General features: G+C 47.1%; 1 protein-coding gene across 1 annotated transcript; it reads left to right on the top strand.

Moving 5' to 3' along the window:
- The first annotated feature begins 3,771 nt into the window (after window positions 1-3,771).
- On the top strand, window positions 3,772-18,593 carry LOC135817789 (uncharacterized). The gene is made up of 11 exons (XM_065331030.1): window positions 3,772-4,486; window positions 7,359-7,454; window positions 9,536-9,676; window positions 10,679-10,828; window positions 11,441-11,508; window positions 12,400-12,528; window positions 13,400-13,580; window positions 14,660-14,759; window positions 15,554-15,678; window positions 17,135-17,272; window positions 17,604-18,593. Exons 1-11 carry the CDS (start codon window positions 4,040-4,042, stop codon window positions 17,721-17,723), a joined length of 1,695 nt encoding a protein of 564 aa, XP_065187102.1. The 5' UTR covers window positions 3,772-4,039; the 3' UTR covers window positions 17,724-18,593.
- The last annotated feature ends 6,657 nt before the right edge of the window (window positions 18,594-25,250 follow it).

The following is a 25,250-nucleotide window of genomic DNA, read 5'->3' as shown; positions in this document are numbered from 1 at the left end:
GAGCATGGTGAGACTGTGCCTTGTACCAGGGGCGTCCTGCAAGGGTCGGTCCTGGGTCCTCTGCTCTTTTGCATTTATATTCGCAAGGTGCCGGAAATTCTCAAGCACAGACAGCATATCACAACTCTATGCTGATGACATTGCCTTCTTCATCATCGGACTGGACCTTCCTACTATGTTACAGGATCTCCAGGATGATCTAACTGCCCTGGAGGTCCATTTAGATCTGAAGGGGTTCATCATGAACCCCGACAAGACGCAATTTATCATCCTGCAGCGGTCACGCCTGCCAGCAGCGCAGTTGCCACGGCCCTTGACCTGTAAAGGAAAGGCTCTTACCCCTACGAGCATTGCCAAATACCTTGGTTTATTGATAGACGACCATCTCACCTTCCAGCCACAGGTCCAGACATTGTGTAACTCAGTTTTTGCTAAAGCTGCTGCTTTCCGACATGGCCGTAGAAATTTAACAAATGATGCAAAGCGAACATTCTACTTGTCTATTATCCAGTCCACTAGGATTGTGACCGTTAGTCACATAGCAATGAAGAGAGTGTTTGGACTCGATCGTACCACGCCCACTGAACTAGTTCTTCGCTTATACCGCCTCTATTATTTGGAACAGCGTATTAGCCTCAAGCTCTATGTTTTTGTGTACCGCTGCTTGGCATCTTGCTAGTCCTCTTCTTCAGTCTTTGTACAGTACCAGCTTCGGGCAACTGCACCTGGTCACCAGGCATGCACCCGGGGCAAGGCACAAAGAGCCTTAGTTCTCCCACTTGTTTATACGCAGTATGGCATGCGCTCTATTTCTTTTCTGGCGGCAGGCAGATGGAACTCTCTTCCAGCTGACTGCCGACAGGCCCACTCTCTTGCTCCGTTCATTAACATGGTTAAACTTCACCTAGGGTTCCCAGTAAAAAGGCAGTAGCCTGTTGGGACTCCCCTAGTAAAATAATAAAAACAGCTACTACAGCTACTACTATCTAATTCGCAAGCCCGCACTGTGGACAACAATGAGAAGAAGAGGTTGCGACTTCAGCGATACTTGGGGTGAATTCCCCGAAACACTGTGTATTGAGCAGGGAGTGGTGCTTTCTTGCAGGTTTGCGAGTGGACAGTTCGATGGACCTCTCGTGTGCTCTGGATGGCAGTCGTGAGTCAGTCAAGTGAGAATTCAAGTCGGCAGGAGAACCGCGAGCTGGCCATTGCTGACTACATAAATACATCAGCCCAATACTCTCCTCCTCCCCCGCTCCCTCTTTCAAACTGAAACCTTCCGCACTCTGCGAGGAAACGACGACGCCATTGTGAGTAAACCCCACTAGATCGGAGCAGCCGACGACGGATGAGGAAGCCTGCATAAGTACTAGTGTCGTTCAACAGAGTTACTATGATTCCGAAGCATCGAACCCAGACAAGGAATGAGCAAATGACCTTTGATTATACTCAGAGGAAAGCCTGAAATGTCAAGTGAGAATTCAAGTCGGCCGGAAAACCGCGAGCTCCCATGTAGGGAGCAACACACAATTCCCCAAGTATCGCCGAAGTCGCACCAACCTCTTCTTCACCGTGATTGTTCTCTCCAGCGCGGGCTTGCGAATTAGATAGTTTGGAGGCAACAAAGTTGTGAATGGCCAACGGTCCTCATATCAGCGCTTGTTCAGCAACTCCATGAGCGTCACTGACTCAAGCTGCTATCGTGTGTTCGCGACGTGTTTGTCGCGCTGGAAACGGAGCGTCTGTTCAGTTTGCACCCCTGGTGATGTTTGTGGCCGGAGAGCACTATACTTAAGTGGTGCTCTTCAGGCACAATTTTCCTCAGCCTAGTCAAGCTCAACTGATGAGGGGTGAATTCCCCGAAACACTGTGAGCAGGAAGTGGTGCTTTCTTGCAGGTTTGCCGAGTGGACGGTTCGATGGACTTCTCGTGTGCTCTAGTCTGGATGGCAGTCGTGAGTCAGTCAAGTGAGAATTCAAGTCGGCAGGAATAGCGCAAGCTCCCAAGTAGGGAGCAACACACAATTCCCCAATGTAACATTGTTACACTGGCTGATGAGTCTGAAGTCGGCAGGAAACCCGCGAGCTCCCATGTAGGGAGCAACACACAATTCCCCAAGTATCGCCGAAGTCGCACCAACCTCTTCTTAGCAATGACCCTGATTGTATATTGTTCTAGCCAGTGAGTAACCGTGACCGTAGATCTAAGTATTATTATTTATACCGGTATGACTAGGCCCTCTTTGGTCTTTCCATAACCTTGAACCTTCCAAGTTGGAAGGCTGTCGGTTAGCGCTACGGAGGTGTGTTGAAGTTAGGTGTCAGGACGTCGAATGTCTCAGTACTCTGTCAGTTTTGTGCCTAGTTATTGCACTTTCTGACTGTATTATAGTATCATGTTACAGTGTTGGAGAGTTACTCTTAACTCGTATCCATATGTCCTTTTCTCTTTTACCGGTATGACTAATAATATGTTGTTGAATCCACTCTGCAGATCAGCATTGGACCGGGACTCTAGCTAAAATCCTCATAATATTATCACCATTACCATGATTACGTGCTGGGCATGATGCATCATCATGATCTCCTGGCGCACCAATCCCCCATGCACCAGTCCACGCCATGGTGGGGGATTGTGTACTGTACTACTGAGTCTGTCAGCCTCCTTCCCTCTTGCTAGTCTTGGCCTTGGTGTGTATGGCCGGTTGCCGGTTGACCTTGTTCAAGCCCCTGTTTCCACGATTTCATCCCGATAACCGACAAGATCCTGATCTAAACAGGCTAAAGCCAGGATCGATAATAATCATGATAATGATTATGACATGAGGAACCAGTACCAGTACTCGTAGACCCGGGTGCTCGAATGAGAGACAGGGTACCAAAACAGAAACAGCCTGAAATTGTACCTAAACTTATTCCGATTTCGTTTAGATTTCACAAATACCATCAACATACGGCCCGCTAACGGTATGCCAAATTTCAGCTCTGCCCGGTAAACTGTTTTTGAAATACTCACGACCCACTTTTTGTTGGGTCCTTGATTCGAGGATATGGGTGTCCTGTAGGGTGCTGCCAAAGACCTGCTGAATCTGCGGCTCCACTGACCATCTTGCTCTCAAAAACGAAGTAGTAAGTTACTACTCCCTGCCCTCAACTGCCATACCAAGCGTAGACGATGGTAGACCCGTGTGCTTGAATCGGAGACGATCTGACGAGTTTGCTGTTTCTGATTCGAGCACCCAATTTTCAAGTAAAAAATCCGAAGGAAATACGACTATTTTGCTGCGTGCTGTAGCTTGTTTTGTAGCGCACCCAGGTTCTGAATTCCTGCTAGGTGGGTCAAGCCAGACTCTCTTCCTTGTTCCATCGCCTCTCCAAAAGTATATTCTGACATTGTTGAGATTTACAGATGAGAAATTGCACACCTGTCAAATCGTTTCTGATTCGAGCACCCGGGTAGGGTCTACTGTAGTTCCAGGCTTTTTTTTATTCGGTCTTGAATTACGTAGTTGCGCAGGGCTAGGGTAGACCTACGACTTAGTACGAGTTGTAGGCTACGAGTCCATCAGCTCAGGGCAGGCTCAGACAGAGCACCCACGTCCACGTGAGTAGCTAGCTTACAAGTCAGCGCCGGGGACTGCGCGACCTTAGGGCTACACGCACTGGGCAGGGCGCTTGCAAGCGGCGCTGGCCACGCGCGATCTATCGTCAGGGCTAGGTCGTGTACTATCGATAATCACCTTCACTACGCGGCATTCTCTACTCGCTGTTGAGCGTTGGCAGTGTTGCTGTTCATCGCTCGTGTCAGCTCTTTCATACTATCGCCGCTGATCAGCCTTTCTAATAATTCTAGCGTTGAATTTCTCCACTCGAGCGGCGGTGCTGCTATTGCTACCTCTGACCGCGAAATAAGCAATAATACGCCACGTCTACATACCGGCTACTCCTGCCCTGGTGTAGTGCAGCCAAACCGTGCGTGACCCCGTGGCTAGATCATCGGTACTTGGTGGTAAGCCAGAAGGATCAAGGCGACGAGGGGGATGACGGACGAAGATGCCAACTTTGCCGCCGCTGCCGTGAGCAGTTTGTCCTCGGTTGTGTCGATCAGTAGCGCTGGATCGAAGGGTAAACGAAATGGCAGCAGTGGAGGTGGCAGCATACTGGGTTCCAGCCTGCAGCGCACCAGTCGACTGATTGACGACGACGGAATGAGTACCGGCAGTGCTGCGGCGGCAGCTCGCGAGCCACTGCTTCAGGACTCGATGCGAATGAAACACACCAATCACCTGGTCACTGACGAGTACGGGTCGGTTGGCGAGGTGGATTCGACGGTGCAGCACACCCTGTCGTCTGCGAGTGAGAATACTCAGTTCGGTTCGGAATTCTATTCCTCGCGCGAGTACAACGTCCCGCCAGGTCTGGGAGGCATACAGTTTCATTTGGATCCCGACTCAACTACAGTGTCGGGAGAATACGTCAACATTATGGTGAGTAGATTTACATGACTGTGCATGTGCAGCAAGCAAGACTGTATGCGTAATTATGCTGACCTTTCATACAAACTAACTTCCAGTCAACTACTTGCCCATCATGCTGGCGGTTTATACTGGGCATATAAACCTCATACCTCATACAAACCCCATATATACCACCACCACACAAACTCCTTTTTAGAAACAGGAAAAAGTTGACTGTCAGTTTGTATGAAGGTCAGCATAAGTATCATACATCCCACTAGTACGCTTGTACGTGAAATATAAACCATCATACAAACCTCGGCGGTTTGTATGTCGGTTTATATTTCACGTACAACGTACTGTTGGGTTGTATATAAAAAACTACTAGCCACATGACGTCTGTCATGGTTATTATGGCCCACAATCTGGAAACTTTGACTGTGGACCAGGGAGTCGTACTCAAACTAGGGAGGTGACACGGCACAGAAATCCGTGTCACAGGGGTTGACTCGCACCCGTGACCCCTCGTTGTTATTTTTGGAATAGTTCAGTCCAGTCCAATCCGAAAGATCATACTCGGATTGACTCGCCTTCTGTACTTCACCTCCAAGCGTGCAGCATGGGTGTCTAGTTTTTGAAATTATTGAGGCAGCACATTTCGTTTACAGCCCATCACTCGCCAGTATTCTTTGAAAGACTACCAGCAATTTGTTTACCTCCTGCCATGTCCGAACTACTTGATAGCAGTGATGGCAACAGCAGCAGTTATGAGACAGCGTGTAGTGTTACGGTAACTGTTCAGAACTGTTCAGAGTCGTATCCTAGGTTAATCCGAATACTAAAAATTGACCCAAATTGCACATAACACGAAGCTGGTTTTTGAAAATTGTAAGTCGTGTATCTGCCCCATTTCTTCTTTATGACTTGCACAATACACCAGTCTTCCTAAACAACACATTTCTAGCAGGGGTTAAGTACCATATAAGAGAAGTACAGCCAGTGATATTGTCATGTTGAAATACTACAATTTTGACACAAATTACACATAACACGAAGCCAAGTTTTGAAAAATGTAAGTCGTCAATCTGCCCCATTTCTTCTTTATGACTTGCACAATGGTCCAGTCTGCCTAAATAACACATTTATAGCAGGGGTTATGTACCATATTAGAGAAGTACAGCCAATGATATTGTCATGTCTAAATATTACAATTTTGACACAAATTAGACATAACACGAAGCTGGTTTTTGAAAATTGTAAGTCGTGTATCTGCCCCATTTCTTCTTTATGACTTGCACAATACACCAGTCTTCCTAAACAACACATTTATAGCAGGGGTTAAGTACCATACAAGAGAGCTACATTGTACATCTAGTCATACTGTCATAAACAGCCAGCATTTTTCCTGCAGCAGTCACACCACCATCATCATTATTTCCAGGGAAATCCTCTTACATAATCATCATTGTCAGCTCCTACGTCGTTAGATACAATGTAGGGGGCTGTAGGACCGGCTCGTCAAAAATAGAGAACCTGAACAAGCGTGCTCGGGACGTCTCAGCAATCGTAGTATGCTTGAGCACTCCTATAAAAACTTGATCAATGGCAAAATCGTTCCCCACAGAAAAATCATACTTTGCGGGTCTTGCGTTGCACGCTTGGAGGTGAAGTACAGAAGGCGAGTCGATCCGAGTATGACCTTTCGGACTGGACTGGACTGAACTATTCCAAAAATAACAACGAGGGGTCACGGGTGCGAGTCAACCCCTGTGACACGGATTTCTGTGCCGTGTCACCTCCCTATTTTGAGTACGACTCCCTGCTGTGGACCATGCATACGCCCAATCCAGTATAGAGTTTGTGCGATGACATCATTGGTTGAGGTGCTTTGGCGAAGTTGCGGCACAGCGATGCACTAGCGCTAGCGGCTCACGCTGCGGTACGCTGCATATCCATGTATTGTGCCCATAAGCGAATCCGCTGACTCGTGCTGTATGCTTAGCGCTTATCAGACAACCCGCTGAGAAATCATTCGCATAACCTCTGTAGGGAGAATGGTTTGTGAGCTAAGGCATTGCCTAGTTCGTACATAAACTCAGCAGCAATATAATTTCAAAGGATCAGTCGGGGAAGGCAAGATAATGATATAATTGTGTCCAGTAAGTATAGTGGATTGCCTTCATCAGCAGTAGGAGTGCAAACATCATCTCTCCAACTGAATTATCTTGCGACTCACAATCGAATGAAGTTAACTTGGTGCGATTCGTTGGTGCATACGTTTTTGCGCCTTCTTCTTCCATTGCCCCCCCCCCCCCCCCCCGCCACGAGTGCCCATTCTTTAGCCATTCATTAGGCATTCATGTATTACAATTAATTACAAGCAGTGCTTGGTCTGGGCTAGCTAGTCCTGTTAGCGCTACCATGGCTAACACAAGCACAAAGTACTTAGGTGGCTAAGTCACACGTGGCCCACACTGATATGTCACCGTGCATGGTAAAACTGTTCTTCTTGTGCTGTCGTCAGGCCATTGTTGTTTTAGTCTCCCCGGTTAGCCGACTCAAGACACAGGCCCGGCGGAACCGGTCCGGTTGGTCAGGCCATGGCCGGACCAACCTTTTGGCCACCAACGTGTGTTCACTGCTAAGGGGTGATGCGTAGAAAAAAGTTTGGGTGGACAGGAAAAAACAACGTTTCATGCGTACCTGCCATAATTATCATTCGGAAAGTATGAAATGGTATGGTATGACCGGACCAGTCAAAAATTGCTGCAGATACTTTGCGATATCGAACTTCCTCGGCTCCCGGACACACCTCCAATTTGTAAGTTGATAATGGTAATGCTTCAGAGAACTCCTATGCTTGCATGTTCTTGTCTATCTGGTTTGTATTCCACTGCGGCAGGAGGACGATGGAGAGCGACCCACCAGTCCGACAACGCTGGCTTTGCAGAAGTGCAAGAGCACTGTTGTCAAACCGTACCTGACGCTTCTCTCCCTGGTATGTTTGTGCACGTGTTTGTGCACGTGTATGTGTGTATGTGTGTGTGTGTGTGTGTGTATATGTGTGTGTTTGTTGAAATGTGTGCGTGTGTGTGTGTTTGTGTGCGTGTGTATGTGTGCTTGTGTATGTGTGTGTGTGTGTTTGTTTGTGTGCATATTCATGTGTGTGTGTGTGTGCGCGTTTTGCGCGTGCGTGTGTGTGTGTGTGCGCGCGTTTTGCGCGTGCGCGTGTGTGTGTGCGTTTTGCATGTGTGTGTGTGTGTGTTGGGGGGGGGGGGGGTCTCTATGTTACTGGATTTTGCGTGCATCTGCCTGCATGTCTATATGCTGATCCGATTAAGATTTGTCCTATTCTCTCAGCACCTGTGCTGGAGCAATGGCGGCTTCACTTGCGTATACAGTAAATATCGGATATAACGTGCCCCTTTGATTTTCGAAAATGTATCACTATATCCGGTGCATCACTATAGCCGATTTGCATGTTTGACCGACACATGGCACATGACTGCACATGAAATGATGCGTACACGCTGGAAAAAGCATGCTGAAAGTGCATGCATGCTCCGCGGACTGTGTACCGGTGCATCCATGACACAGAGCAGTGCATGGCAGTGCAGTACGAGTACAGACTGTACATGTACTAGAACTTCGATACATCATGTGGCCAAGAGTCCATAACCCAAGAGTATGCAACTGTGATCTCTTTTCTATGGGCCAACCGCGCGGCGCGCTGCCTTCATTACATCATTCAGCTGCAGTCCGCGCACTGCGGAAAATCAAACACCGCATTTTCCCTCTGGTTTGAAATGAACTTTCGTACGGAACTGAAGTTCACGCGCCAAAATTTAGAGATCGCGTAGGTACTGGAACAAATCGAGCAAAAACGGATGGGCTCGGACGAGACATTGTGGGTTTTAATGCATGCTTTCAGAGCGTGATGAAGGCAAGTTACGTAATGAAGGCAGCGCGCCACGCATGCACCCATGATCACAGTTGCATACTCTTGGGTTATGGACTCTTGATGTGGCATGGCTGCTTCTTCAGCGTGTTCTCCAAAAAAAGCCTGAGCTGGATCCGTGCTCACGTAGATCGTAGATCTACTCGGTGTCCAACGAGTTGCGTAGAGCCAGAAATAGACATGAGTGGCTGTGTCCGTGAGTTGGCAACATCATCGTGAGAGGCAACACAGCCAGAAACGGACAAGAGCATGCAGAAAGATCACTCTTGATCATTATATGCGATATTTTCCTGTACATTTGATATGGTTTGCTTCCTGAAGGCCATCACAATAAGCGATATATCGGTATAGCCGATAATAGTGTATATAGTGATATTTTAGCTGTATTTTTTCAGATTTGATTTTGATTTTGACGTGTTCTATCACTATAACCGGTATATCATTATATCCGGTCACTTTATAAACGATACTTACTGTAGTTCTGTAGTGCCCACTCACGAAATGGTACTGTAAAAGCCATTATTCTAACGAGGCGCATATATAACGATTTCCCAAAATTGACTAGTTTATATGTACCAAAGGTAACGATTCTCACTCATTCTCAATGCTCAATAGGACAGTCTATGTATCGATTTCTGTATAACGATTTCTATTTTAACGACAGATTTCTCCTCGTTAACTCGTTAGAGTTAGCACTTCGTTATATATATATATATATATACTCAATCTGCGGACAGCATGCTGTTTCGTTCTTTTTGAACTCATCAGCGCAGCACAGAGAAAATGAGGCCGAACCTGATAGCAATGGAAATAAAAATTTCCAATCAGGCCCGAACGTACCTTGCCAGAGTGCTCAAACTGACAAGTCAGTGAGCTCTGCATAACGCAAACAGCAAAGGCACTACCCCACGCAAGAGTGCTCAACTGCTACAAGAGCAGGAGCGAAATACTCAATCTGCGGACAGCATGCTGTTTCGTTCTATATATATATATATATATATATATATATGGCTTTTACAGTATAAGAAACTCTATTGTAAGTTACCACATGATGTGGAAAATCTCGATTACGTTGGTTGAATATTCGTGTGTGAATTTGCTCTTGTGTCTCTGATCATCAGCTTGGGTGGTTTCCCATCATTCCCGACAACGGGACGCGGAAAGTCGTCAAGGCTATCAACACTCTGTATCCACTTCTGGCAGTGTGTCTCATTCTCTTTGCGTACGTCGTGCAGTTTGCGGCTTGTTTCAGGCGAGATGCGGTGAGTGGTCGCTACAGCTTCGGTTGTGAGCAATTATCGGTGTTTGTTGTTGTTGTTGTTGTTGTTGTTTTGTTTATTTTAATTCGCAAACCAAACGGGCAGATCTGCCCAATGAAAAGGTGGCGAATGCAGATAGAAAGCAATAATTAATGTTTTTTATATAATGTTTGCATTTAGGATAGACGGAATGTTCTGCCTCTTGCCCACCCACTTATCCTATGTACAGTCAAGACTGCTTAGTACGTACTGGTGTGTAGTACGTACTGGTGTGTAGTACGTACTGGTGTGTAGTACGTACTGGTGTGTAGTACGTACTGGTGTGTAAGCCGGACTTTTGCAGCTGACAAAAAATTGGCACACTTGATTGCAGGGCGGGTGTAGCACACAAGACGTACTTTGGGTACCACATACCTTTGGCTATGCCGTACGAGAAGAGCGGCACGGAATGTCAGATGTACCGCGTAGCACGTACTGTTCGAGCCTGCTGAGCTGGGTTGACTGGTGGTACGTGGAGTTCACGGACCAAACGGTCTTTTCAGGGTTTTGACTGTAAACCGAAACGATCAATTTGTGACTGTTTACAGGTGAAAGGTTGCAGAAAGGTATGCTACAACCTTACACTTTGTTCTATAGAATAGTTACATAGAACCAAGTGTCACGGTGGTAGCATGCACTGGCTGCAGTCTAGGTGTACAGTACTGGGGGGGGGGGGCGAAGAACGGCCAGGGTAGAATTTCACCCAGCACAGCATACCTATGTATACACGGTGACTCAACTGTGCATAGGCTGTAATACATGGAAGTAAGAACGGTCTAGGCTAGGAGGCTGCCCCCCCCCCCCCCCCTCCCAGTTCTTCGGCAACCGGCAGTACTCTCAGACCAAATATGATCTTGCACCTAAACTGCACCTGTATGCCCTGCAGCCCACTGTCATGAAACATGTTTACATACCCTGTCTCGTGACTGTAGTATCATTATGGATGTGTGCCCCGTCATGTGGTAGGTTCTCCTGGCAAACGGTACAATTGAGTGCTACTCGAACGCTATCGGCAGCTACCTGATACCCGACGTTCTGCATTCAGCCGCCTACATCTACGCCTTCTACCTATTCCGCTACCAGCAGAGCGAAAACCTGGTCACACTAATGGAAAGAGTAAGGTTGATATCAAGTGACGGTACCATGTGCCCCGAAAGGACATAGGACACATTTGATTACGACAGATAATTATTATGTTATGTCACCCCACCCTTCACTGCCATGTTATTGGGCAATGATCCCGTTTGACTTTGCAAAGTAAAAAAACCCACAAAAAACGTACTTTCTAAGTTTCTAGCCGAGACACCAGTACCCTATGTCCAACCTTGAGTGGCTGCAAAGCAGTATGCAGGGTTCTGGAAACAATACTCTATATCCCATTGCGCGAATCCCAGCATGCTGGACCCGGGTACACAGTATGCTTCTCGTGAAAGAGAAGTATGCTTTGGTCCTTTCCACACGATCATGTGCACGCACAGTCGCACACACAAGTCACATACACCTCTTCCCTCTCTTATAACGTTACCTTATCTCTTCGCTACTTTGTTATTGGGGGAAGAAACTCCCGTTTAGATTGGATGCAGCAGTAGACATGCATTACGTGTTGAAGTACGTCCATTACTGCACGGTTCATTGTGCTTTCCCGGCTCAGTCCCAAGCTGGTCTTCTTTGTCAACGATGTCATGATGATGTCGTAATGTGATTGCTACACTGTGCATGACTATTCAGGTGTTTCTGCAATCGTCCGTCGGTCAATCAGGATACATGTCTCAGGACAGACTTATAACACGTTTGAGGTGAGTTGAGTCGGGTAGCTGTGTGATGTAAGTTCCCAGGCGCATGCGCCGGTGCCCTTCGAGGGGGTTCCGGGGCCTCCCCCGGGAAAAATTACCAAAAATGAAGCAAAATCCTGCATTTTGAGCGAAAAAAGGGGGGTTCCGGGCACCCAGGAACCCATACGGGGCACGCGCCTGGTTCCACTGTTCTTACTTGTCAGGCTGTGCCCGGCTCTCCGTAAGGTGGTTAGTGGTGGGGTAAGCTATAGTTGTTTCACTTATTTCGTGGACATGTGGATCATTTCACCTGCCAAAAATACTGAACTGGAGCTTAGGTGAGGATTGGAGATCAGTTGTGAGCATTGCTGTTATCCTTGTCCTCCTCCTCCTCCTCTTCCTCCACATACACTTTCTTTATAATAATTATGTTGAAATCCACACCAGTACTGGGGCCTCCAGTTGCATGCAGTGAGTAAAGAAGGTTGTTGTGATGAAGCGGCCCATCTAGCTTGTCTCAGTCTCAGTGCCGACTACATTACCCGGCACTGGCTACAGCTTACATAACATCTACCTCACAATTAACGTCACCTTTCTCATGCACGATCGATCGGGGGTCATTATTCGCGAAGTTGACGGGAGTCTACTCTAACCTGTCCAGCATGGCACTGCTTGTGAATGGACGGTGTAGTGTTTCGATGCCCACCTCCCCCCTCCTGCCACTCTAACCTATCCAGCCTCTGGTCAGCTGAGGGCAAAAAGCCTCACCATCACAATGCTCCCACTCTGCAATTTTTTGTCTTTACCTGCGAACTGTGATCCTTGCAAAATTAAAAAAAAAAAGCACTGCACTGTTGGCAAGCCGGTGGACATGATTGTGCTGTTCTTCATGCCCGCACCCTCCTAACCCTGCAGGTACATGCTGCGTTTCAACATCCTCTGGGTAGTGCTGTCCCTCTTGTCGCAAGTCATTCACGTAGTGGGCATTGCCACGGATCACGATATCGACAACGTCATCATATCGTTCACCTGGATGAATGTCAGGTGAGTGTACAAGTATGTGTTTCAAGGCAGCAGGCTTGCCGTGTATACATGTATTTCATACCCCAAACTGACCAGGCCAAACCTGCCCCGATGGCCTATTGTAGCCCTGACATACATCTTCATACAAACAAGTACAAAGTTGAATGTGACATGTTGTCTCCCAAGATCGGGTGGGGCTCATATCAGGTGGGGCTCTGGCTCTAGAGGTTTCGTACCTTTTTCGTTTGGATTGGCTGTGTGAATTGCTCTATATTCTTTAGTAATCCGTACTCGTTGTAACTGCTCGCAAAACATGCGTGCCTTCACTGGGGGCAGGGGTAAATGCAGTTGGGTCCTGGGACGGATGCCGTCAATCCTTTTCTGCACATTGTCCTCACCGACTTACTGCGGTGCGGTGAGCCCATAAGTGGGGCCACGTTTTTAAAGTCCACCGAAGGTTGGGGATTTTGGGATATTCAGTCGCCGGGCGGTTCTATAGCCAATTGAGTTATTTTTCCGAGGTTTCTTCAGATCTCTCTCCCATTTCCCCAGGGGAGACCCATGGAACCAGTTTCTGGCAGTGAGCAAGTACAAGTACAAGTGTGGGTGTAATGCACGCATACGCGTGCATGCACACATGTAACCGTTATCTGTGTGTATCACGGTGTGTGCACGCACATGTGTGTGTGTGTGTGTGTGTGTGTGTGTGTGTATGTGTGTGTGTGTGTGTGTGTGTGTGTGTGTGTGTGTGTGTGTGTGACTGTGTGTGTGTGTGTGTGTGTGTGTGACTGTGTGTGTATGTAACTGTGTGTGTGTACGTGCACGCATGTGTGTGTGTGTGTGTGTGTGTGTATTTGCGCCGGACTGCACACCTGACTTCTCCCTTTCACAGGACGTCAGCTGGTCAAGTGAGCCTGATCGTTCTGATGCTGATCGGCTTCATCGCACTGGACATTGTGTACGCTGCCATTGTCATCAACTATGCCACTCACTGCGAGCTCTTGATTATCATGATGCGTAGCATGAGCACACGAGCGTTGCAGAAGGTTGCTTCACTGCAGGAAGTTATGCGCGTAAGTTCAGCAGACTATAAGGGGACATGGTGATTACATTACAATTGAAAGTACTCTAATTTCAGAAATTTTCGGTGCTCAATATTTTCGGTATGAACGCAACAGGCTAGGTTAGGTGAACAGAAATGTTCGGTACAGAGCAGCAGTTCCCTATTGCCAGTATTGGATTATGTGTGTTAGTGATCGTTCGGTGTATTGAAATTTTAGGTATGAAACAGACGCACCGAAAGTACGGAAAATAAAAGTGCACCGACAATTTGTGAAATTACAGTATCACGGCTTTTGGCATGGTGCGCCAGTACTATTCATGGTAATCCTATTGTATGGTAGGTAACCATGGTTCCAGCCAATCAGCATCCGATCTGAGCGGGGCATATAGAGTGAAATACCCCGCTGGGGTCAAAAATAGACCCCGCTTGGTTTACTCGGTTCGAAAATATACCCACTCGGTTTACACGCGGGTCTCGCCAAGAGTAAATAAGGGAGGTTTTTAGTGTTCATCACGCTCTCATGATTTGGTACAGTACCATGGGATACATGAATAACAGTAAAACCTGTCAATGCCACCACTCGGATAAGGCGGCCACCTGTACCAGGGGACCACTACAACCAGGACCAAGGCATGCTACCTCCAGTCAAATGACCCTGGATAAGAAGACCACCTGTACACAGCGACCACATTTCAAAGGTGCCTTGAACGGTCGCCCTGGACAAGTTCCACTGTATAACATGTTGTACTTTCCCAGTTGGTTACATGTATCTGACATGTTATGTGTGGTGGATGACTGGTACACTATACTATGTTGCTGTCACGATGACTGGTAAGGGCTCACAGGCCCATGGCCTAGTCCGAATTGCTGGGTTGCGACACATAGAATAGTCCAAGGGGAGCTCGCCAAATTGGCTCGGAGCAACATCGATATGCTGATTTGACAGAAAATGCTGTACACAGTTCTACAGATGCAGCTCCTGATTACTGATTTTCTTCTCCCACTGGTCGAGTTTGGATGTGCTGTTTAACATGTGTTAGCATTGACCTGACTGTTAATTAACCGTGCCGTTCTATCTGTGAACCGCAGGAGATTATGACGGCTCAGAAATATCTCAAGTACATCAACGAGAGCGTGGCCACTGCCGTGTCACTGCTGATGTTCAATTTCGGAGCAGCTATTGTCATCGGTGAGAAGCCGCACTGAGCTATTATTGTTGTAGTGGGATCTTTCATTGACAGTGGGAATAGGTGGTTAGCTCTCACATCTAAATTTCAAGAAGAGAAACCGTGGCCTCCCAGTTAGTTCTAAGAGATAGGAAGTCTTCAACAATTCCTTCAGTTCAGGTACACCGTAAGGATCACACCTGTGTGTCCACTGTCCAGTAGATGACCTGTTGCCTTGAAGGGTGGCTTGAAGTATCACTTGATTGGAAAACTGATTGGGACTGGACAAGTCACGGTGTACTAAATGTGGAGGCGTCCCTTGTTGAGAGGTGTCCTTTGTTGAGCGGTGTCCTTTGTTGGGAGGTGTCCTTTGTTGAGAGGTGTCCTTTGTTGAGAGGTGTCCTTTGTTGAGAGGTGTCTGCTAAGGGTTCTACGGCGATAGCTCTTCATGGCAGAGACAGCTTTCTACACAGCTGCAGTCGGTTATGTATTCCCAACTCTCTTGTATGTGGCCCTTTTGTTCCTCTCTTCGTGACTTGATTCACCATGCCTCCTTTTTCACCATTGAGAGCATTCTCCAAATTCTGTTTGGCACACCCTGTCTATCGATACCGCCACCACTCCTACCTCACTGGCCCTCAGGAGTATGAGGGTTTGTAGAAAAATCTGGTGAACACTCTTTGCTTCCGCACCGGCTTCTGTGTGTGTGTGTGCGCACGTGTGCGTGTGTGTGTGTTTCAAGTTGTGTGTACAAATTCCATGAAAAGACTTTTCAATGGTTCATTTTATTCTGCTCCTGTGTTGTTCGTGTGTGAAGGTGTGCAGTCTGCAGTAAGCCAGAACAACAGTAGGGATAGTGACTTGGTTAATGACACTCTCTTCTCTGCCACCATCATCAGTTTGATCCTGTGGTTGATTATGTTCATGATCCCGCTTGTTCAGGTGAGAATTTGTGTGTCGCCCTGTCTGCATGTCCGTCCGTCTGTACCTCCGTCTGTTTGTCCATCTGTGTGTGTGTGTGTGTGTGTGTGTGTGTGTGTGTGTGTGTGTGTGTGTGTGTGTGTGTGTGTGTGTGTGTGTGGTGTGTGTGTGTGTGTGGTGTGTGTATGTGTGGATTCTTGTTATCCAATGATAGCTTACTGACTGCGCTCCGCATCATCGTCACGTGCAGGTCCCCGCTTTCAATAGAAATGCAATATTTTTCATTTGTAACGAAGTACCCTTACTGAAGTGCGCTGTGCAGCAATGCACTGTGTTGTTCATAATACTATGTACAGCAATGCACTGTGTTGTTCATAATACTATGTACAGCAATGCACTGTGTTGTTCATAATACTATGTACAGCAATGCACTGTGTTGTTCATAATACTACATAGCCAGCAATCGCATGTCATCTCGTACATTGAAAATCAACATAATTTTGCGAATCGACCTTTTTTTCAGGATCACTTTTCAACGAGGACGAAGCAAAGTCGGCCGAACGAAGCCTAGAGGAAGAAAATCACCCTCTCCACTTCACCATCACGATACTGACATACATACGAGATGAAACAACTAAAAAATTCACAAGAAAACTGTACGACCATCATCGCGCTGACTTTGGTCTGACTTTGGTCTGAGAATTTCTATCACGATCACAAATGTACGAGGAGCAATCAAAAATCAGCCACAGACGTACCTTTATCGCTCTCTACTCCTTTTTCAAGGCACAAAAGTCGACTCTCCACTTTCAAACCAGGAACCAGACATACCAGTGGTCCTTTTCAGCTGCTCCACGAGCGCAGGAAATGTTCACCAAGGGGCGCAGAGCAGCATCCATTCCAGAAAAATAGCTAAAATACGAGTGAGACTGCATGCCTGAGTACATGAGTACATGTATGAGTACATGCAGAAAATAGTCAATTTCAGCGTTTCTGCTCCAAACAGCAACTAGCTTCGACTAGAAACAAAGATTACACCAAAGGATCAAACAACAACCATTTTCTGCAGTTTTTTTGCAGATGGCTTCCTTGTGCTTGGCCCAGCACGCCAAAAATCACACCTCGGAGGAGTACAAACATTACAACTCTCAGATGTCCTTGATTGCTGGCCATGATGTACAGCAATGCACTGTGTTGTTCATAATACTATGTACAGACATGTACAGACACGTAAATGTACATTAAAACCTGTCACAGCGACCACTCACGTAAGGCGACCACCTGTCCCCGGAGAAGGCCACTGCAGCCAGGATCAAGGGCTGCTATTTCCAGTAAAATGACCCTTGCTAAGGAGACCGCCTTGTTACGGAGACCACACGTTGAAGGTCCCTTGAGCGGTCGTCTTAGACAGGTTTCACTGTGTACCGGACACTGATACACGCACATGTGCATGTGCATGTGCAATGTGTCCCTGTAGGCTGCTCGCCTCAGTACGGCCTGCTGGTCGCTGGGCAAGATTGGACAGGAGGTAGCTACACGACCATTCGGCTTTCAGAACACCGGGCAGGATGAACTGAACACATTCCTCATGTTCACAACCTCTCTTCAGCTACGGGTAAGAACACAGAACTTACTTCAATCTCCAGGTTATTGCTTCTGACAAGTAAATGTTTTGCTATGTTGGTGCTGAAGTGGAAGCTTATAAGGCCCAAGTAATGGCGTTCGTCAGGTAACACAGCACCATTTTTGATATTTCTGTTAGGTTTCGGGCACATTATTTCTGTTTCTTATCTTTATCCAAAGGCGGAATTACATTAAAACTGCTAGCCGGTCGCAAGGGAGAATCAACGATCTCAGTTGATTTGACCTTGCTGAGATATTCGGATAATCTTTGGAGATGATGATTATTCAGAACTTCCCTTCTCTCTCTCTCCGTTTGTGCGCAGGCGAAGCTCTTCCGTATTCCAATTCGGTCGGCACATCTGCTGATCGTGCTGGTGGCTGGCGGGTTCGCGCTCATGGTACTGCTCACAGTCTCCCCGCAGCTCTTCCATCTCAAGTTCTGAGCACGCTCAGACTAAGCGTAGATCAAGCTCAGATTAACCGCGTGGAGAGTTCACCCTCGGCCTCCACCAGGATGTTCTAGAAACCGCACACGTCACCACATCCCAGTATCCAAGTCTCTATCACTTACTTGGGCAGAAGTGCATCGTGGCCACGAGAAACCCGTAGGGTATAGCTTGGGCAAGGATGAAGAGGGAACTTGAGGCATGCTGCCCAATTAGACTGTATTGGAGTGATTCAGATTATCACAACGTTGAGCTTCATCTTGATATGGGTGACCATTCCCGGCGAACAACCACACTATTGGTGCCGCGATGGTGGTCACGGACGGACTGCAGTGGACTTCAAGAAGCCCTGGATTCGGCCAGGGACCATCATGTGTATTTCCTTTCCTTTTCACAAACTGCTTGAAATCAGCCCACGTAGTTGTCTCTCTTGACCTGAAGAGTAAGTCAGACAGAAGGATGGCATCAGTATACCGTGTAAGAGAAGTGAAACACAACTGACTGGTCTAGGATTACATGTACATGTATATGCAAGTAATTAGTTCCAATAAGGAAACGAAAGGGTATCGCGTGCAAAATTGATAGATCCCAACCTTTATTGGTCTTGAACTGTGATTATCGGATTTGATCTATATCTCTCATACTTGATTCTTTTTGCTATTTGCTTGATAATTCCTTCTCTATTCGCACAAAGTATTGGCATGCGAGTGACAAAATAATTATTTTGAGGCTGGTCAAGGCTGGCAAGACTATTTCTGCATTTGTAGAAAACTGTCGAGCAACTGACTGGAGCAAATCCTCTTCAAGTGCGAATATATATAATTCGAGTATTTTGTTTTGCCAGGAATAGGACGTTTCACCCTCCGATACGAGGTCCGCTGAGCCCGTACCGTGCCTGCCGAGCCTGCGCCCATAACGAGGTAAAATCGTTGAAGAGAATACAACAACAAATCTAGATTGGTGCTTCTTGTTGGTGATGCTAATTGCTGGCCGAGTTGATTTGTTTTGCGATTCGAGAATCCAACAAGGCATACATATACAATGTAGTATTAACTGGTTTGAGGGGAAGAGACAAGCAGGAAAAGTCTGAAGAAAAAATTGACTGTCACCACCAGTATTATACATGTATAATTGTGGGTGCCATATTTCCATACATGCCAGCCTGGAGGCTTGAGTTCCCTCGATGACGAGGCTGAATTCCCTTGATTTTGACCGTTTTCCCTGCACACCAATTTTTTTAGCGAATCCATCATTACGAAATGTATTTTCATGACTGCTGCTCAAGCAGAAGTGATCTCATTGCATTGAGCTGCAATTGCACAAGTAAACTTTCTGTCGGATACCATTTTTCCGGCGATCCGTTGCAGTTTTTTTGTCTACTACGTGCTGTGTGTACTTACAACTGATCTACAAGTTCGAGAAAACACTGAAAAAGCGTCATAAAATAGGAGAAATTCAATTTCAAAAGTTCCATCTCAATCCCTGGACTTTCACATGATATCCCCGGACCCCGGGACAAACACCCTATTCCCTGGACTGTCCCGGGAAACCCTGGACGGTTGGCATGTATGTATTTCACGGTCGGCCATTTCAGCAGTATCATGGCCTTGGTCTTATCATTCAGATAGCCAAGGACGTATTATAAACTCTTGTAGTATGGAAGTTTCAAATGTTTCACACGGTGAATAAAGCAAGTTAGGTGCGCATTCAATACACACACCATTTGCGCAGGCCAGGTTTCCTTGAACCGGCCATTGTCATTGAGATGGCATGGCAACGAAAACGTTCAAGGGACATCTAACCTGCGCGAATGGTGTGTGTATTGAATGCGCAATTTGCTTTTTTTTAATGCCTTGATTTCATTTCTGTCTCCACGAAACTGTGTGTAGAACTGTGGGTGCATGGACATACGGTCGTTGAGAGCAGGTGGTCGCTAAACCCAGCCAGAGGACGCTTACATCAGGTTTTACTGTATTGATGTTGCGGGATGTGAACACACCATGGGCATGGTACTGCTTGAGCAGGTGCAAGCTGTTTCTGTGCTGTTTGGATGCCGACATTGCAATTATTGGATGTGATCTGGAGGTCTCCCATCAATCAATGTGACCGTAGAGATGTTGTCGCTACCTACATGTACATGGTATTACAAGGAGGAAAACTTCCTTCTGCCAGCGGAGAGGGCTCGACACAATAATGTGGAGCACTATTACACACAAAAAGGCACAACGGAGGTTTACAGAGTTGTCGCAACTCAGAGTTTCTTGCTCAATGCAATCATCAGGCGACTATTACATGCTCAGTGGGACTTGGCCAATATAAAGCATAGCCTAGCGATGGCTGGTTGGTGTCTGATTCAGCACAGAAAATATGGCAATGCTGGCCGCGTGGATGGTTGCTTAGGTGAGGGAGCTATTACAGTATTAGCGCAGAAAGTATAGATTGTTAGTGAATATAGAAACGGAAGGTGTGAATTTGTAGACAGCAGCCAGACCAGGGTGTGACGGTAATCCTTCAGAACTGTTTAAAAAAAGTGTTATTGGTGATGCGGAGGGCTCTACAGAAATGTAGGCTCACGTGGGTGTGCTCGCTTCAGATCGTGTCACAGTCCACTGTATGTTTGTTTTGCAAGTGCACGCAGGTGTGTATGTGCATGTACATGACTGTATGTGTGTGTGCATATGAATGTGTGTATTGGGGTGGTTGCACACCTGTGATTATGTCACGGCTGCACTGTGGCTTTTGAGTAGGAATTAGTTATTTGTTGGCGTGGCGGCATTTAGATACAAGCTCACTCCTCTTGTTCAGTAGTAACGTCGCTATGGTTTATTTTCTGTCACTTTCCTTGGCTCTGACCGCTGGAATGCCCTCCCAGCGGAGGTCCGCTCAAGTTCTTCCTTGCATACCTTCCGTAATTCTGTTCTTCATTTTTTAGGGTACCCTGTCAAAAGGCCTTAGGCCTGTGGGGATTGCCCTATCAAAAATTTAATAATAATAATAATAATAATAATAATATGTAAAAAGGCGACGTGGAGACAATAATCTTAATAATGCAATGAATATAACTAAATGCGCACTCATATCACAACCATGGGGACGAATCATGTATTCCAGAACGTTTTCTTGTCACAATTATTAATGGAATTCGTGACTAAAGAGAATGATGAAACTACAATAGGATTTATACACTTGCAGTGGAACATTGTCACACTGCACTTGCTGAATTTCCTATCATTTCTCACCTCACCTATAGTTTATTACCTGTGCAAATTGTTCCTAGGTTTGTGCTATTTTTCTTACTATGCTTGTATCCTCGCTGTTCCACTGCAAGTGTATAAATCCTATTGTAGTTTCATCATTCTCTTTAGTCACGAATTCCATTGATAATTGTGACAAGAAAACGTTCTGGAATACATGATTCGTCCCCATGGTTGTGATATGAGTGCGCATTTAGTTATATTCATTGCATTAATAATAATAATAATAATAATAATACACAGAGGCAATATGCTTTGGTTCTGCAAGAGTGCTCAATGCCTGATTCAGGCAGAGCGGCGTACACAAAGGCACACAATGAAAACCTTGGCAAATTTATTCCGTTGTGACTCCGAGTTTCATGGCTGAACCAATCATCAGACAACGATAATGGAATAGGAGGCAGCGCTGGTATATCTAAGTGGAGAGAGGTGTGATAATATGATAGCGAGAGGAGTAATCGCGTGAATGTATACAGGGACGGGCTATTTCAGAGGCAGATGCAGTAGGCGCAGGTCTAGCACTAACAAGTACTAACACGCACACACATAGTAACACCCACACACACATACACACATGCACGCACACACTAACACACACATACACCCACCCACAACACCCTAACTTGCACATGGGCGCACGCACACACAGGACACCCACCCACCCACAACACCCTAAACTCGCACACGCACAAACACACGCACACACGCATCTACACACACCTATAGACACATGTCCACACGTATACACAGGCATCTGCGTTCGTATGACAAATCTAAGCGCACACAAACTCCTGCAATCACGCGTCAAAAAAACCCGCAGCGGTCATAGCTGTCTATGTAATAGGGGTGGCCAGCAGAAACTTGCGCTGGTGAGACCCGAACCCGAAAACCATGACATACAAGGATGAACCGAGCAACAAGAAGAAAAAAGCGAAGAAAGGGCGCAGCCGCGACGTCATCTGGTTTAACCCGCCGTACAGTACCACGGTCAAAACCAACGTTGGCGCAAAGTTTCTATACCTCGTCAAGAAACACTTCCCTGAAGGGTCGGCGCTACACAAGGTGTTTAACAAGAACACAACAAAAGTAAGCTACAGCTGTATGAAGAACGTAGCGTCGATTATCAAAGGGCACAATGCTGCAAAACTTCACTCGCGACCGCCAGTTGTGCCATGCAATTGTCGGGTCAAGGCGTCGTGCCCCCTCAACGGTGACTGCCAGTCTTCCGACGTCGTGTACGAGGCGCATGTAGCATCCAACGAAGTCAAGACCTACGTCGGCATGACTGCTACCACATTCAAGCAGCGCTACAACAAACACACTTCGGACTTCCGCCATGAAAAGTACGCCGCATCGACTAAGTTGTCCAAGCACATCTGGGATCTGAAAAACGAGAACCGCGGATTCGACATCAGATGGGAGATCAAGGATAGAGCACCTTCGTACAGTAACATCAGCAAGAAGTGTGGCCTATGCTTAACCGAAAAGTTCCACATCCTGAAAGCTTCAAAAGCTACCTCCCTAAACAAGAGAAGTGAGCTGGTATCTAAATGCCCTCACCAGCGCAAGTTTCTGCTGGCCACCCCTATTACATAGACAGCTATGACCGCTGCGGGTTTTTTTGACGCGTGATTGCAGGAGTTTGTGTGCGCTTAGATTTGTCATACGAACGCAGATGCCTGTGTATACGTGTGGACATGTGTCTATAGGTGTGTGTAGATGCGTGTGTGCGTGTGTTTGTGCGTGTGCGAGTTTAGGGTGTTGTGGGTGGGTGGGTGTCCTGTGTGTGCGTGCGCCCATGTGCAAGTTAGGGTGTTGTGGGTGGGTGTATGTGTGTGTTAGTGTGTGCGTGCATGTGTGTATGTGTGTGTGGGTGTTACTATGTGTGTGCGTGTTAGTACTTGTTAGTGCTAGACCTGCGCCTACTGCATCTGCCTCTGAAATAGCCCGTCCCTGTATACATTCACGCGATTACTCCTCTCGCTATCATATTATCACACCTCTCTCCACTTAGATATACCAGCGCTGCCTCCTATTCCATTATCGTTGTCTGATGATTGGTTCAGCCATGAAACTCGGAGTCACAACGGAATAAATTTGCCAAGGTTTTCATTGTGTGCCTTTGTGTAATAATAATAATAATAATAATAGTGTTGTCTTGTCCGCGGTGATGATCTGCAGTTTTTCTTCTAGGCAGAGAGAGGCTTCACTCACTTGAGAGTGACTGTACTCACATCACAGTCACGTTATCCACATCACCATGATCACGAGGCTGTACTGGTATACTTACCCTGGACCTGGTCCCTGGCCGAGGGTGGTAATCAGTGGTAGGCGCCTGACCTGTCACGTGACGTCTGAGTGGGTGGCCACAGGCGTATGCATAGGGCATAGGCATAGCTAGCTGTGTCTATGCTATGGGCCATGGGGTTGCGCCAGTGGCCAGTATCCAGGTATGCGGGTGGCCATAGCTGTGTCTATCCGGGCTTGCGGCTGTGGCCACAGTCTCCACGGCAAAAACGCCCGAATTCCAGGATGGGACGACCTATCCAGGGCGGACCTCGTGTTCGCTCTCCGTAAGCAGGGCCAGGGAGCCAGCGCACCAGCCAGAGGAGCGCCATCTGAAACTGGTATGGTACCAATTGTATCAGAACTGTTAGACGTAGTCCGATCACTTTCAAATGAGATTTCGCAACTACGAAATGTGATTGAAACAAGTAAGTATTCTCAAGAAAACTTCGAAGCCTAATTGTCACGATTGCGGGAAGAGATGGGGGAGCTCAAAAGTCAGCAAGTGCGAGCCCCGGGAGTGCCACTAACCACTCGGTACCAACCGAATACGTACGCTGCCACCCTTTCACGTGCATCTACTACAGAGCCCAATGTACAAGTAGGTCCAAATATGTACACTTCTACCATTCCTGGTGCATCCTCTACAGAGCCCATTGTACAAGTAGGCTCCCAGTACGCACCTCCCGCACCCAAACATGGCACGCGAATGACCAGCTCTGGCACTCCTGGTGACACTGACCGTAATGGTTGGCAGTATCCTCCACGCCGACACATGACTCGTGCTCCCGCACTGCAGCGTTCTATTACATCACAGTATAAAAAGCCGATGTCCAGTAAGCGAGGCAGCCTCCAGGGGGCAGAAAGGATCAAGCGGAAGTGCTTCTACCTCGGAAATGTTGATCCTGGGTGTGAGGCTGACTCTATCAGGGAGTGGTGCAAAAAGAAAGCAGTTGACGTCCTCAGTTGCTCAATTTCGGAGTCCAAGCAGCAGTTCAAGGTTCAGACCTTCCGCTACCTGAAACGGTCGGGTTGGTCATTGGCCACGGACATCGCCCCCTAGGCTACTGCCAGTACGACCCGGTTCATGTTCTCGGAGCACTCCCTTCTCATCAAACTCCCAATCCATCTGTCTTTATCTCTCTCTAACTCTCCTCCATTCTAACTCTAATCTTTCGTCAAATCTGCACGGCAATCAGCCTCTACTTTCGCCTCAGCATCATGATCTTGATACTGCTATATTTGTACTTGTTTGCGTACTTGTTTGCACTCATATCTTGGAATAACAAGTTTCCTGGTTTCCTACCCCCCCCCCCCCTCCTCTCTTTCCTACCCTTAGAGTTCTTGCTCTCCTGCTCTCCTGCTCCCCTCCCCGCCCTTCCACTCCCCATTTTGTTTCCTTTGGTGCACATGTGCAGCTGTGATGCCGAGACACTTGGTCGGCTGAGCTTCACAGGTCCCACCCACTCCGTCCTGCTGGATATGTACCATTGTGTCGAGTTCTTCTCCTCATTTTAGTTCATCATGCAGTGAGTGTTCAATAGTAAAAAAAAGAAAGAAAGAAAAAGTACTTTGGTACTGCTTATGCTCACCTTGTTGTTCCGGCTGAGCATACCGACCAGGTTCTCGAAGAAGATTTCTGGCCAAGCAAAGTTTCCATCAGGGAATGGAGATTTGCATCTGACAGCACAACCTTGGATCAGTCTGCTAGTAACTAAACCATGCATTTGGACCCACACCCACCTTCCTCACTGAACCCACACGCACACCCATTCTTTCCTACCAGACACTCCCTTCCCACTCACCAGCATTCTACACCACCCCAGCTCACACTCCTATCAACAAACTGTCGTTCTGTAGTGAATAAGTGTACAGAGCTTACTATTGTTGCTGAAAAGTGGCAGCCTGACATAATCTGCCTAACTGAAACCTGGCTCGACCCGAATATTGCACTTAATATTACGCGTTATGACACCTTCCGGAG

The sequence above is a fragment of the Sycon ciliatum genome, chromosome 5, assembly GCF_964019385.1.
Source record: "Sycon ciliatum chromosome 5, ocSycCili1.1, whole genome shotgun sequence".
Lineage (NCBI taxonomy): Eukaryota > Metazoa > Porifera > Calcarea > Leucosolenida > Sycettidae > Sycon > Sycon ciliatum.
Note: the sequence above shows the minus strand (reverse complement) of the source record. Positions and strands in the feature narration are given on the sequence as shown.

Excerpts from the sequence above, each read along its gene's own strand:
- LOC135817789 (XM_065331030.1), top strand. The coding sequence starts at position 4,040 with ATGACGGACGAAGATGCCAACTTTGCCGCCGCTGCCGTGAGCAGTTTG. Across the intron at positions 10,829-11,440 it reads TGGTCACACTAATGGAAAGA|GTGTTTCTGCAATCGTCCGT; the intron begins GTAAGGTTGATA and ends ATGACTATTCAG. Across the intron at positions 14,760-15,553 it reads CGGAGCAGCTATTGTCATCG|GTGTGCAGTCTGCAGTAAGC; the intron begins GTGAGAAGCCGC and ends TCGTGTGTGAAG.